This window comes from Pangasianodon hypophthalmus, chromosome 28, assembly GCF_027358585.1.
Source record: "Pangasianodon hypophthalmus isolate fPanHyp1 chromosome 28, fPanHyp1.pri, whole genome shotgun sequence".
Classification (NCBI taxonomy): Eukaryota; Metazoa; Chordata; class Actinopteri; order Siluriformes; family Pangasiidae; genus Pangasianodon; species Pangasianodon hypophthalmus.
The window spans coordinates 17,042,750-17,058,279 of record NC_069737.1 but is presented as its reverse complement, the minus strand read 5'-3'; the positions used below and the strand labels follow the sequence as shown (position 1 = coordinate 17,058,279).

At 47.6% G+C, this 15,530-nt stretch overlaps 1 protein-coding gene and 1 long non-coding RNA gene across 5 annotated transcripts in view; both read left to right on the top strand.

Annotated features, from left to right (window-relative positions):
* elf2b (E74-like factor 2b (ets domain transcription factor)) overlaps nt 1–7,134 on the top strand; it is a 28,324-nt gene extending 21,190 nt beyond the window's left edge. For all 4 annotated transcript variants that reach the window (XM_053230746.1, XM_053230745.1, XM_053230747.1 and 1 more), the window contains 2 exons: nt 4,624–4,944; nt 5,372–7,134. In XM_053230746.1, coding sequence (XP_053086721.1) covers nt 4,624–4,944; nt 5,372–5,756 — 706 coding nt within the window. In that variant the 3' untranslated portion in view covers nt 5,757–7,134. The remainder of the gene's footprint in view (nt 1–4,623; nt 4,945–5,371) is intronic.
* A 458-nt stretch (nt 7,135–7,592) lies between these two features.
* Nucleotides 7,593–12,793, top strand: LOC128317634 (uncharacterized). Its single transcript, XR_008301155.1, has 2 exons — nt 7,593–10,563; nt 12,033–12,793. It is a non-coding gene; the product is annotated as an uncharacterized LOC128317634 (long non-coding RNA).
* The last annotated feature ends 2,737 nt before the right edge of the window (nt 12,794–15,530 follow it).

Genomic DNA, 15,530 nt, shown 5'->3' with positions numbered 1-15,530 from the left:
ATGATTAGGGCGTAGGGGTTGATGATTAGGGCGTAGGGGTTGATGATTAGGGCTTAAGGGCGTAGGGGTTGATGATTAGGGCGTAGGGGTTGATAATTAGGGCTTAAGGGCGTAGGTGTTGATGATTAGGGCGTAGGGGTTGATGATTAGGGGTTAAGGGCGTAGGAGTTGATGATTAGGGGTTAAGGGAGTAGGGGTTGATGATTAGGGCGTAGGTGTTGATGATTAGGGCGTAGGGGTTGATGATTAGGGGTTAAGGGCGTAGGGGTTGATGATTAGGGCGTAGGTGTTGATGATTAGGGCGTAGGGGTTGATGATTAGGGCTTAAGGACGTAGGTGTTGATGATTAGGGCGTAGGGGTTGATAATTAGGGCTTAAGGGCGTAGGTGTTGATGATTAGGGCGTAGGGGTTGATGATTAGGGGTTAAGGGCGTAGGGGTTGATGATTAGGGGTTAAGGGAGTAGGGGTTGATGATTAGGGCTTAAGGGCGTAGGGGTTGATGATTAGGGCGTAGGGGTTGATGATTAGGGCTTAAGGGCGTAGGGGTTGATGATTAGGGCGTAGGGGTTGATTAGGGCTTAAGGGCGTAGGTGTTGATGATTAGGGCGTAGGGGTTGATGATTAGGGCGTAGGGGTTGATGATTAGGGCTTAAGGGCGTAGGTGTTGATGATTAGGGCGTAGGGGTTGATAATTAGGGCTTAAGGGCGTAGGTGTTGATGATTAGGGCGTAGGGGTTGATGATTAGGGGTTAAGGGCGTAGGAGTTGATGATTAGGGGTTAAGGGAGTAGGGGTTGATGATTAGGGCGTAGGTGTTGATGATTAGGGCGTAGGGGTTGATGATTAGGGGTTAAGGGCGTAGGGGTTGATGATTAGGGCGTAGGGGTTGATGATTAGGGCGTAGGGGTTGATGATTAGGGCTTAAGGACGTAGGTGTTGATGATTAGGGCGTAGGGGTTGATAATTAGGGCTTAAGGGCGTAGGTGTTGATGATTAGGGCGTAGGGGTTGATGATTAGGGGTTAAGGGCGTAGGGGTTGATGATTAGGGGTTAAGGGAGTAGGGGTTGATGATTAGGGCGTAGGGGTTGATGATTAGGGCGTAGGGGTTGATGATTAGGGCTTAAGGGCGTAGGTGTTGATGATTAGGGCGTAGGGGTTGATGATTAGGGCGTAGGGGTTGATGATTAGGGCGTAGGGGTTGATGATTAGGGCGTAGGGGTTGATGATTAGGGCTTAAGGGCGTAGGTGTTGATGATTAGGGCGTAGGGGTTGATGATTAGGGCGTAGGGGTTAATGATTAGGGCGTAGGGGTGGATGATTAGGGCTTAAGGGCGTAGGGGTGGATGATTAGGGCTTAAGGGCGTAGGGGTTGATGATTAGGGCTTAAGGGCGTAGGGGTTGATGATTAGGGCGTAGGTGTTGATGATTAGGGCGTAGGGGTTGATGATTAGGGCGTAGGGGTTAATGATTAGGGCGTAGGGGTGGATGATTAGGGCTTAAGGGCGTAGGGGTGGATGATTAGGGCTTAAGGGCGTAGGGGTTGATGATTAGGGCGTAGGGGTTGATGATTAGGGCGTAGGGGTTAATGATTAGGGCGTAGGGGTGGATGATTAGGGCGTAGGGGTTGATGATTAGGGCGTAGGGGTGGATGATTAGGGCTTAAGGGCGTAGGGGTTGATGATTAGGGCGTAGGTGTTGATGATTAGGGCGTAGGGGTTGATGATTAGGGCATAGGGGTTGATGATTAGGGCGTAGGGGTGGATGATTAGGGCTTAAGGGCGTAGGGGTGGATGATTAGGGCTTAAGGGCGTAGGGGTTGATGATTAGGGCGTAGGGGTTGATGATTAGGGCGTAGGGGTTGATGATTAGGGCGTAGGGGTTAATGATTAGGGCGTAGGGGTGGATGATTAGGGCTTAAGGGCGTAGGGGTTGATGATTAGGGCGTAGGGGTTGATGATTAGGGCGTAGAGGTTGATGATTAGGGCGTTAGGGGTTGATGATTAGGGCGTAGAGGTTGAGGATTAGGGCTTAAGGACGTAGGGGTTGATGATTAGGGCGTAGGGGTTGATGATTAGGGCGTAGGGGTTGATGATTAGGGCTTAAGGGCGTAGGTGTTGATGATTAGGGCGTAGGGGTTGATGATTAGGGCGTAGGGGTTAATGATTAGGGCGTAGGGGTGGATGATTAGGGCTTAAGGGCGTAGGGGTGGATGATTAGGGCTTAAGGGCGTAGGGGTTGATGATTAGGGCTTAAGGGCGTTGGGGTTGATGATTAGGGCGTAGGTGTTGATGATTAGGGCGTAGGGGTTGATGATTAGGGCGTAGGGGTTAATGATTAGGGCGTAGGGGTGGATGATTAGGGCTTAAGGGCGTAGGGGTGGATGATTAGGGCTTAAGGGCGTAGGGGTTGATGATTAGGGCGTAGGGGTTGATGATTAGGGCGTAGAGGTTGATGATTAGGGCGTAGGGGTTGATGATTAGGGCGTAGGGGTGGATGATTAGGGCTTAAGGGCGTAGGGGTTGATGATTAGGGCGTAGGTGTTGATGATTAGGGCGTAGGGGTTGATGATTAGGGCGTAGGAGTTGATGATTAGGGCGTAGGGGTGGATGATTAGGGCTTAAGGGCGTAGGGGTGGATGATTAGGGCTTAAGGGCGTAGGGGTTGATGATTAGGGCGTAGGGGTTGATGATTAGGGCGTAGAGGTTGATGATTAGGGCGTAGGGGTTAATGATTAGGGCGTAGGGGTGGATGATTAGGGCTTAAGGGCGTAGGGGTTGATGATTAGGGCGTAGGTGTTGATGATTAGGGCGTAGGGGTTGATTAGGGCGTAGGGGTTGATGATTAGGGCGTAGAGGTTGAGGATTAGGGCTTAAGGACGTAGGTGTTGATGATTAGGGTGTAGGGGTTGATAATTAGGGCTTAAGGGCGTAGGTGTTGATGATTAGGGCGTAGGGGTTGATGATTAGGGGTTAATGGCGTAGGGGTTGATGATTAGGGGTTAAGGGAGTAGGGGTTGATGATTAGGGCGTAGGGGTTGATGATTAGGGCTTAAGGGCGTAGGTGTTGATTAGGGCGTAGGTGTTGATGATTAGGGCGTAGGGCGTAGGTGTTGATGATTAGGGCGTAGGGGTTGATTAGGGCGTAGGGGTTGATGATTAGGGCTTAAGGGCGTAGGTGTTGATGATTAGGGCGTAGGGGTTGATGATTAGGGCGTAGGGGTTAATGATTAGGGCGTAGGGGTTGATGATTAGGGCTTAAGGGCGTAGGGGTGGATGATTAGGGCTTAAGGGCGTAGGGGTTGATGATTAGGGGTTAATGGCGTAGGGGTTGATGATTAGGGCGTAGGGGTTGATGATTAGGACTTAAGGGCGTAGGGGTTGATGATTAGGGCGTAGGGGTTGATGATTAGGGCGTAGGGGTGGATGATTAGGGCTTAAGGGCGTAGGGGTTGATGATTAGGGTGTAGGGGTTGATGATTAGGGGTTAATGGCGTAGGGGTTGATGATTAGGGCTTAGGGGTGGATGATTAGGACTTAAGGGCGTAGGTGTTGATGATTAGGGCTTAAGGGCGTAGGTGTTGATGATTAGGGCGTAGGTGTTGATGATTAGGGCGTAGGGGTTGATGATTAGGGCTTAGGGGTGGATGATTAGGGCTTAAGGGCGTAGGGGTTGATGATTAGGGCTTAGGGGTGGATGATTAGGGCTTAAGGGCGTAGGGGTTGATGATTAGGGTGTAGGGGTTGATGATTAGGGTGTAGGGGTTGATGATTAGGGCTTAGGGGTGGATGATTAGGGCTTAAGGGCGTAGGGGTTGATGATTAGGGCGTAGGGGTTGATGATTAGGGTGTAGGGGTTGATGATTAGGGCTTAGGGGTGGATGATTAGGGCTTAAGGGCGTAGGGGTTGATGATTAGGGCGTAGGGGTTGATGATTAGGGTTTAATGGCGTAGGGGTTGATGATTAGGGTGTAGGGGTTGATGATTAGGGCTTAAGGGCGTAGGGGTTGATGATTAGGGCGTAGGGGTTGATGATTAGGGGTTAATGGCGTAGGGGTTGATGATTAGGGTGTAGGGGTTGATGATTAGGGCTTAAGGGCGTAGGGGTTGATGATTAGGGCGTAGGGGTTGATGATTAGGGGTTAATGGCGTAGGGGTTGATGATTAGGGCTTAGGGGTGGATGATTAGGGCTTAAGGGCGTAGGAGATGAAAGGAGGCAGCACCTGTCTCTCTAATATTGCTTAATAAGGAAGGAGAAAGGAGAGTATTGTATTATCAGAGCTCTCTAGTGGACGTGCTGTCTGTCTGCATATCTGTCTCTCTCACTCGGTCTCTCTCCGCCTCACCTGTCTCCCTCTCCGCCCCACCTGTCTCCCTCTCCGCCTCACCTGTCTCCCTCTCCGCCCCACCTGTCTCCCTCTCCGCCCCACCTGTCTCCCTCTCCGCCCCACCTGTCTCCCTCTCCGCCTCACCTGTCTCCCTCTCCGCCCCACCTGTCTCCCTCTCCGCCCCACCTGTCTCCCTCTCCGCCTCACCTGTCTCCCTCTCCGCCTCACCTGTCTCCCTCTCCGCCCCACCTGTCTCCCTCTCCGCCTCACCTGTCTCTCTCTCCGCCCCACCTGTAGGTACTACTATCAAAGGGGGATCCTGTCAAAGGTCGAAGGTCAGAGGTTAGTGTACCAGTTTAAGGAAATGCCTAAAGACATTGTTGTCATTGATGACGATAAGTGTGACGCAGATGATCTGGGCGGGACTTATGAGCATGTCATGGCCACTGACCTCTCCAAAACGTCAGGCATTCTGAGAGGGGCGGGGTCATTTATAGGCCCCGCCTCTCCCAAAGCCAAGCCCTCACCCACTGCCACGCCCATCCAACGCGTAGTGACCGTCTCCACGCCAACGGAGCCGCCACACGCCACGATTATTCCCAACGCCAGCGCACCCAGGTACAGAGAGAGAGAGAGAGTGTGTATATACTGTGAGTGTGTATATACTGTGTGTGTGTGTGTGTGTGTGTGTGTATACTGTGTGTGTATACTGTGTGTGTGTATACTGTGTGTGTGTGTACTGTGTGTGTGTGTGTATACTGTGTGTGTATATACTGTGTGTGTGTACTGTGTGTGTGTGTGTGTGTGTGTACTGTGAGTGTGTGTGTGTGTGTGTATACTGTGAGTGTGTGTGTGTGTATACTGTGAGTGTGTGTGTGTGTGTACTGTGTGTGTGTGTACTGTGTGTGTGTACTGTGTGTGTTTGTGTGTGTGTGTGTACTGTGTGAGTGTGTGTGTGTGTGTGTGTGTACTGTGAGTGTGTGTGTGTGTGTATACTGTGAGTGTGTGTGTGTGTGTGTGTGTGTAACCTCTTCTCTGTCTGCAGGACCGTCCGAGTTGCTATGCAAGTGCCTGTTGTCATGACGACGCCCCTGGGTCAGAAGATCTCACCGGTTGCCATCCCAACGGCGACCCCACCCCCCTCCAGCGTTACCACAGCGACCGGAGCCTCCACCCCGAAGGTTCTGATCCAGACGGTTCCGGCAGGGGAGAACAGCGATAAGATCACGCTACAGCTCGCCAAGATCATCACCATCACACCCATTACTCTGGCCCTGCCCCCTGGCACAGGCCCCGCCCACTCACATCCACAGAGCTCCGCCCCCACCGCGCAGCTTCCTGTGCACATACACGTTCAGTCTGACAGTCACACGACACACACGGAAGTGGAGGCTCACACACAGGAAGTCACAGCTCACACACACAGCTAAAGGGGGAGACAGTCTCTCTCATACACACACACACACACACACACACACCAGCCAAACAGGAAGTGGAAATGCACAGACGGGAAGTAGGAATAGCACAAAGACATGGAGCTAAAAAAAGAGACTGTCATGGAACACACACACACACACACAGGGGGGAGACAGTCTCTCTCATACACACACACACACACACACACACACCAGCCAAACAGGAAGTGGAAATGCACAGACGGGAAGTAGGAATAGCACAAAGACATGGAGCTAAAAAAAGAGACTGTCATGGAACACACACACACACACACAGGCCTGCACACACACACACACACACACACACACAGCAGACCTGTAAATTCAGTGAGACTGTTCAAGGGACCAGCGTGAGACCGCAGCTCCCTGTGAAGGGCACTACAGACAGGAAGAACACTACACAGGACATGGGAGGACTGATACTGACTGTACACACAGAGGAGCGTGTGTGCGTGTGTGTGTGTGTGTGTGTGTGTGTGTGTGTGTGTGTGTACTCAACTTTTATACCTGTACAGAGAGTTATTACTTTTTTCTTTTTTGCATTTGTGATGCAAAACCAGCATTTAAGTTTTAAGGACTGTCACTGTGATGATGTCACAGGATGGAGGGAATGGACTGATGGGCGAAAAGGGAGTGAGGAAGAAGAAGGGAATGAGGGAGAGGGAGAGAGAGAAAGGAAAGAAGAGGAAGTGAGTAAAAGGGAATGTGTGTGTGTGTGTGTGTGTGTGTGTGTGTGTGTGTGTGGGAGAGTTTGAGCCCTGCCCACACATTTCATTATTATTATTATTATTGTAATTATTATTATTTCAGTGGAGTGTTAATAAGCTGTGTGTGTGTGTGTGTGTATGTATGTGTGTGTGTGTGTGTGTGTGGTACCAAGCGCAGTATTAGACAGCTAATCACACATGATACTGTTTTAAAGGTCAAAGTTCAACAAGCCGTTCACCATCCTCCTTTCCTTTTCTTTCCTCCTCTACTGTGTGCGTGTGTGCGTGCGTGTGTGCGTGTGTGTGTGCGTGTGTGCGTGTGTGTGCGTGTTTGCGTGTGTGTGCGCGTGTGTGTGTGCGTGTGTGCGTGTGTGTGCGTGTTTGCGTGTGTGTGCGCGTGTGTGTGTGTGCGCGCGTGTGTGCGTGCGTGTGTGCGTGCGTGTGTGCGTGCGTGTGTGTGCGTGTTTGCGTGTGTGTGCGCGTGTGTGTGTGCGCGTGTGTGTGCGTGGAGTCAGAAGGACAGCAGTATCCTGACGATGATGATGATGATGATGGTGTTTGTATATTGAACATTAGAATTGTACACTCTATTTTGTTGTACTCTGTATTCCAGTAGATTTTACTGAATTATAAACGACTGAACTGAACGCACCTGTCTCTCTCTCACTCACCATCTCTCTCTCCCTCTCTCTCTCCCTCTCTCTCTCTCTCTCACTCACCATCTCTCTCTCTCTCTCTCTCTCTCTCTCTCTCTCTCTCTCACTCACCATCTCTCTCTCTCTCTCTCTCTCTCTCTCTCTCTCTCTCTCTCACTCACCATCTCTCTCTCTCTCTCTCTCTCTCTCACTCACCATCTCTCTCTCCCTCTCTCTCTCTCTCTCTCTCACTCACCATCTCTCTCTCTCTCTCTCTCTCTCTCTCTCTCTCTCTCTCTCTCTCTCACTCACCATCTCTCTCTCCCTCTCTCTCTCTCTCTCTCTCTCTCTCTCTCACTCACCATCTCTCTCTCTCTCTCTCTCTCTCTCTCTCACTCACCATCTCTCTCTCTCTCTCTCCCTCTCTCTCTCTCTCTCTCTCACCATCTCTCTCTCCCTCTCTCTCTCTCTTTCTCTTGCTCTCTCTCTCTCTCTCTCTCTCTTTCTCTCGCTCTGGTTGTCGCATATTACCAGTCTATTACTGAAATGGTTACTCATCTCTCTGCTGTGCGTACGCTATATGGCCAAAAGTATGTGCACCCCTGACCATCACACAAACTCTGAAGCACACAGTTGTATAGAACGTCTCCGTGTGCTGTAGCTTTACAGTTTCCCTTCACTGGAACTAAGAGACTGAAACCTGTTCCAGCATGACAATGCCCCTGTGCACAAAGCGAGCTCCATGAAGACATGGTGTGTGAAGGTTGGAGTGGAAGAACTCGAGTGTCCTGCACAGAGCCCTGACCTCAACCCCACTGAACATCTTTGGGATGAACTGGAACACCGACTGAACCCCAGACCTCCTCGACATCCCAACATCAGCGCCTGACCTCACTAATGCTCTTGTAGCTGAATGAACACAAATCCCCACAGCCACGCTCCAACATCTAGTGGAAAGCTTCCCAGAAGAGTGGAGCTCATTATAACAGCAAACACACGGGAATAAATCTGGAATGGTTCCATAAATCTCTTCTCAGTGCAGTGAGAAAGAAATTCACAGTGAATCACATTCAATTAAAACTCATGAAACTCACCAAAACAGGCAGTAAAGTGATGAAACAGTCGACTAAACCAAGTGATGGAAAATACACACACCACGACATACAAACACCAAACCACTATAAAATAATAAAAAGCAGTTAAAATATAATTAACAAAACAATGGTTGAAATGGTTCAAAACTATACATTTACATAAATCATTTAAGAGACTATTAGATTAGACACAATTAGAGACTAATTAAATTAAATTATATTAGATAAGAGACGGTTAGATTAGAGATGAGTAGATTAGATAGAGGTAGTGTGCATTGTGTACATGGATGTGCTGCAGTGGGAAGCGAGGGATGGATGGAGGGTTTTGTACATAATCTGACTAACTGCAGTGGTGAAGAGGATGGATGCTGAAACATCGGTCAGCCCAGTGACTGAGGAACAGCCTGGTGAAGTGCGAAGAACAGTCTGAGGAACAGCCTGGTGAAGTGCGAAGAACAGTCTGAGGAACAGCCTGATGAAGTGCGATGAACAGTCTGAGGAACAGCCTGATGAAGTGCGATGAACAGTCTGAGGAACAGCCTGATGAAGTGCGATGAACAGTCTGAGGAACAGCCTGATGAAGTGCGATGAAAACTGAGGAACAGCCTGATGAAGTGCGATGAACAGTCTGAGGAACAGCCTGATGAAGTGCGATGAACAGTCTGAGGAACAGTCTGATGAAGTGCGATGAACAGTCTGAGGAACAGCCTGATGAAGTGCGATGAAAACTGAGGAACAGCCTGATGAAGTGCGATGAACAGTCTGATGAAGTGCGATGAACAGTCTGAGGAACAGCCTGATGAAGTGCGATGAAAACTGAGGAACAGCCTGATGAAGTGCGATGAACAGTCTGAGGAACAGCCTGATGAAGTGCGATGAACAGTCTGAGGAACAGCCTGATGAAGTGCGATGAACAGTCTGAGGAACAGCCTGATGAAGTGCGATGAACAGTCTGAGGAACAAACACAGCTGAAAGTCACAGTGTTACAGAAGAAATGAGAACATATGTATGGATTATGAAGAGACCAGGGCAGAGAAGAGAACCTTGTGGAACATCTCAATCACACCACTGATCTCCAAACCAGCCATATATATACATATAATGTAGGTATAATTTATGCAAAATATATATAATGTATGTGTGATGTATACACTCCCTTGACACTTTATTAGGAACACCTGTACACCTACTCATTCATGCAGTTATCAGCCATCGTATGACAGCAGTGCACTGCATAAAACCATGCAGATTCGGACAGCAGCTTCAGGTAACGTTCACATCAACCATCAGAACGGGTGAAAAAGCCTTGTTGATGAGAGAGGACAACGGAGAATGGCCAGGCAGGTTTGAGCTGATAGTAAGGCTACAGTAACTTAGATAACTACTCTGTATAATCTGTGGTGAGCAGAAAAGCATCTCAGAATGCACAACATGTCGAACCCTGAGGCGGATGGGCTACAACAGCAGAAGACCATATCGGGTTCCGCTTCTGTCAACCATGAACAGAAAGCTGAGGCTGCAGTGGGCACAGACTCACCAACACTGGACAGGTGAAGACTGGAGAAACATGGCCTGGTCTGAAGAATCAGGATTTCTGCTGATGCTCTCAGATGGTAGGGGCCATCCATGGACCCAGTCTGCCTTGTGTAACCAGTGCAGGCTGGTGGAGGTGGTGTGATGGTGTGGGGAATGTTTTCTTACCAATCAGTTATGGCTTGAATGCCACAGCGCATTTGAGTATTGTTGCTGACCATGTGCATCCCTTCATAGCCACAATTTACCATCTTCTAATGCCTGCTTCCAGCATGATAATGCACCATGTCACAAAGCAAAAGTCTCAACCTGGTTTCATGAACAAGACGATGAGTTCAGGGTTCTTCAGTGGCCATCCCAGTCACTGGATCTGAATCCAGTAGAACACCTTTGGGATGCGGTAGAACAGGAGACTCGCAGCATGAAAGTTGAGCTGAAAAATCTGCAGAAATTGCGTGGTGAGATCATCTCAACATGGAGCAGAATCTCAAAGGAATGCTTCCAACATCTTGTGGAATCCATGCCATGAAGAATTGAGGCTGTTTTGAGAGCAAAGCGAGATGATATCCAGGATTAGTATAGTGTTCCTAATACAGTGCTCAGTGAGTGTGTGTAACGTATGCATTAGGTTTGTAATGATCTTTACACAGATATGAGCTAATGTACATGTGTGTTCCTGCCACTGGGGGGTGACAAAACTCCATCTTCAAGAAATGAAGACGAGACCCTAATGAAGGAACGATAAAGGAAGAAATTGAAGGAAGTAAAAAGATATGAACAGAGAGAGAACTGAAGAAAAGAGAATGGAAGCAGGTGAGAATGTCAGAAAGGAAAAAATAAAAACAGATATTTATGTTTACATTCTGCTTGAAGTGTATTTTATCATTACAGTACATTAGTGTACAGTATCATTAGTGTACATGGATTTTACTTTGGGAGAGAGAGTCACTGAGTCATGAAACACAGGTGATATAAGTGATTATATTTGAATCTTTCTCCTGTGTGTGTGTGTGTGTGTGTGAGATGGATTAATGGAAGAGGGAGTGAAAATGGATTCAGTGCTCTGGTGGCTGGAGATCTAATCTCACACTGTTTCATGTTCAGAATCAAAAAGCGAAAGAGAGAGAGTGTGTGTGTGTGTGTGTTGTATTTCTGTTGTCTGTAACTCAGGTCTGTACTCAACTCACCCCCACATTCTTTAATTATTAGGAACCTTTGTTTGTTTCAGTCCTTATACAGAGTTCCACCAGTTTTTTTTCAGTCTCAGCTGTGTTCCAAACCCCACAAGGCGACTTATAAACCTCTGATTAAAACACAGCCACAGTGGAGACTTGGAGGAGAGCAAAAATGTATAATGAACCATCTGCACACACACACAGTGTTGCTTGTGTTATCAGCGTCATGGTAACATTGTGTGTGTGTGTGTGTGTGTGTGTGTGTGTGTGTGTGTGTGTATTGTCATGTTATTTTTTTATGACCTGGTGTTAGTTATGGGTGGGGTTCAGGTGGGTGGAGCTTGTGTATTAATGTTAGTCCTGATATATTTATTATTTTCACATCACAGAGCAACAGCACTGAAACACAATCAACTGCACATAGAGCGCAGTGCTCTGTGTGTGTGTGTGTGTGTGTGTGTGAGAGAGAGAGAGAGAGAGAGAGATAGAAAATGAGGACTGAAGTTAGTAAAGCAGAGAATTGGAAGTCATTGGGCTGTTCCTCAACTGCAGTCTGTCACCCTAACTGCCTCTGACACACACACACACACACACAGAGCGATGTGTGTAATGGGGAGTTGGAGAGCAGATGGAGCTGATGTTGGATCTGAAGCCCAGTCACACACAGATGCTGAGCGTGTGTGTGTGTGTGTGTGTGTGTGTGTGTATACCCCACCTGTAATAGAGCAACGCACAAATAGTGAATACATACCACTATATATATAGCAGTATTTCTAGTGGGTGGGACGTGTCTACAGAGTGGGTGGGACTTGTGTACTGCATCTCAAATAAATACAGACAGACAGACTCCTTAAAATTCACTACACAATAGAATAGAATCGAATAGAAACATGGAGCTGAATCCCAAATGGTGTCTCATGTATATATAGTGCACTAGATAGTGTGTAGGAATCATTATTCTAGTACACTACTGTGGCAGAGGAGGCGTGGTCAAGCGTCGGTTGTGGATGGAGAGGAGGCGGGTTGAACCGGCGGGTAACGCGTGATGATTCTCACCTGTGTGTAATCATGGTGAGGTTACTTATATATTCTTTGTTTTTCCGGTAGAGTCATTGAGAGCGCGCCGAAACACGCCTGTTGTAGAAATGAAGCAAAGCCTCGTCAAGTCTGCCTGTCGTCCGAGTCCTCCTTCCAACCCACCTTCATGCATACCAGGTTCTACAACTACATTGTGCACCATATGTACACCAGTTGAACATGTGGCACTCGGATACCTGCTTTCTGTAGAGGTTCACTTCACCGATACGCTAAGTAAAGCATGTAAATATGGCGCTCACATATCACTTTTTTAATACCGGATCAGCGTCAGGAACAGACTGAGGGTCGTGCTCCCCCGCCTAGAGTCCTGCTAGCCAACATTCAGTCTCTGGAGAACAAGCTCAACAACCTCAAGGCCAGGGTTAAGTTCCAGAGGGACTTTCAGGACTGCAGCCTCCTCTGCTTCACAGAGACCTGGCTGAACCCAGAGGTACCGGACCACACCATCCAGCCGGCTGAGTTCTTCTCGGTTTACCGCATGGACAGGACAATGGAGTTGGGGAAGTCAAGTGGAGGTGGAAGGTGTCTGATGGTAAACAGCAGCTGGTGCGACAGCAGGAACATTGTTCCTCTCACATGGTCCTGCACACACAACCCGGAGCTGCTGACCATCAAATGCTGTCCTTTTCCTCGGGAATTTACCTCGGTCATAGTCAGTGCTGTTTATATTTCATCTCAGGCGGAGATGGACACTGCCTTATGTGAACTACATGAAGCTCTCTCTCACCAAACTCATCACCAGGATGCTGCGCTCACTGTGGCAGGGAACAGTGACAAACCCGCAGTGCCAAACTTCCACCATCACATCACCTGCCCCACCAGGGGCAAAAGGATCCTGGACCATTCCTACACTCGGTTCTAAGACGGCTACAAGGCACAGTCTCAACCACTGTGTGGGAAATCCTACAACATGCACAGAGCGGTGAAGAATGCGACGCAGCGCTACAGGAGTCACACGTCCAGCAGGGTGGCTGTAGGAGTCTGTGGCAGGGACTGAAAACAATAACGGACTATAAAACACCATCCTCCAGAACGACGAATGTGGAGCTACCACCCCCTTAAGATCAAGGAACTTTTACGCCGGCACCACTGACAGCATTCTGACGGGAAGCATCACAGCCTGGTTTGGGATCAGCACCAAGCAGGATAGCTGGTCTTTCCAGAGGCTGGTGCGATCAGCTGAGCGTAGCATCCGCACTGAGCTCCCTGACCTGCAGTCTATCTACAGCAAGTGGCGCTGAACCAAGGCCAGGAAGACAGTGAAGGACCTCAGCCATCCGAACAACAGACTGTCCCCTCTGATGCGGTCAGAGAAGCACTTCCGCTCGCTGAAGACCAACACAGAGAGAATGAGGAGGAGCTTTTTCCCCACACGCTCCCAGCGTTCCTGTGAATACATATGGCATATCCTCTACTTATAAATATTTATATTATATTGTTAACTTTTTCACTGCAACTGCCTCAGCATTGTACTGCACATTCAACTGCACATATTTGCACTTTATACAACAAACAGTTCATACATTTTTTGCCATCTATCTTTTATATTTTTCTTTTTCTGTTCCTATCTAAGCAAATTCTGTTTTTATGTAAATTCTATTTTATGTCATCAGACAGTCGTAAAAAGGCTTTCACTGCATGCTGTACTGTGTGCTGCTGTGTGTGCGATGAATAAAATTTGATTTGAAATGGCCCTTACACCTTATGTAGTGCATTTTATGTCCACTATGTGTTCTGTAACTTAGAGTTTGTCCAAAATGTTTAGAACAGTATCACTTAGAGAACAAATATATCACAAACATCTTTCTCTTTCTCTTTTTCTTTCTCTCTCTCAGTATATGGCTTTGTTCCCAAGGACAGTTTAGCCTTTAGCGGCTAATCCTGCTCCCTGAGTCTCAGAGCGCCATGATGTCCGGGAAACCCGCCAACTTCTCTCTTCCCTTTATCTACTGATAGTGTGTGTGTGTGTGTGTGTGTGTGTGTACTCCTACACTCATTCTTTAACTGAGCTCACTTGGGAGTTAATACAAATGTAATAAATACATCGTTCTTTCTTTACTGTACCTCACACACACACACACACACACACACACACACACACACACGGATGTTAATTCAGAGCATTTTCACACAAGGGTTTTTTCTGAGTTTGTTAGCAGGAGAACTGTGAGATCAAGGAGAGGTTTGATATTGGTCTATAGTTAGACAGCTGACAGGGGTCAAAGGTCAGGTTTTAAATTGGTTAAATAACTGCTAATTTAAAGATTTAGTTTATTTAGTTTGTTTATTAAGTAACCAGTCCTAAGAAAGGAGTTGATTATTTTTAATAGCTATTTGAATACTTCTGGTAGTATATGAGGAATGTGTAGGTAAGGGGTCTAGTACACAAGTTGATGATTTTGAAGCGGATCTCAGTGACATTGGAGTTTCTACAGGTCTGAGTCATGCTCCAGAGGCAGTTTGTCACCTTTAACAACAGTTCTGAAGGAACTCATATTGAAGGAACCTGCTATAAAGTGTGTAAAATAAATGATAGATTTTTCAGTAAGGATTTCTGAGTGACATCACAGTAATGTGTTGTAAAACCTCAGATTGATCCTGAAGTCAGATTTCTGACACATCAGTAATGTCCATGCTGTTTAATACTCAGACTGATTACAGGTTTAAATTGTATTTGAGATGAGAGTCAGGTCCAGGTCCAGGTCCAGGTCCAGGGTTCCTCACTGCTTTAACTCAACTTCCCCAGTGATGATGTCACCTCTGTGGTGCTGCCCGCTGTCCCGATCCGGTTTAGTCTGGCTCGCACTGGTTTAGCTTGGTTCGGTGCTGTACTATGTGTAGCTACAGCAGTAACACTCAGTGCTCCATTTACTGTTTACCATGTGTGTGTGTGTGTGTGTGTGTGTGTGTGTGTGTGTGTGTGAGGCTATAAGGATGAAGTGAACATGGTGGCTTACAAAAACAAGATTTTGCTCTTTTGTAATGCAGCTCTGATTCACAGAGAGAGAGACAGACGGATGAATAATTCCCTGCATGCGCGCTCTGTGGAGGCCTGTGTGTGTGCGTGTGTGTGAGAGAGTGTGTGTGAGTGTATTTCCTCTCTTTGCTTCTTATCAGCTTAAACTATTGACATCCATTTTCACACAACCAAATAGGATTAACAGTCTAAAGAGAGCAGAGAAACTTTCTCACTCTCTCCCTGTCTCACTCTCTCCCTGTCTCACTCTCTCCGTCTCACTCTCTCCGTCTCACTCTCACACACAAATCTTATAAAATTCAGTCCAACTCATTCACTTGCAATGATCAGAAATATTTTCTACATCTGTCTGTCTCTTCATGTCTGTCTTTCTCTGTCTCACTCTGTTCCTGTCTATATCTCTCTCTTCCTGTCTATCCCTCCTCTCTCTCTCTCTCTCTCTCTCTCTCTCTCTCTCTCTCTCTCTCTCTGTTTCAGTAGAGATTGCGTCTCATTCACACTTCAGAGGATAAAAATACTCATACTGTCCC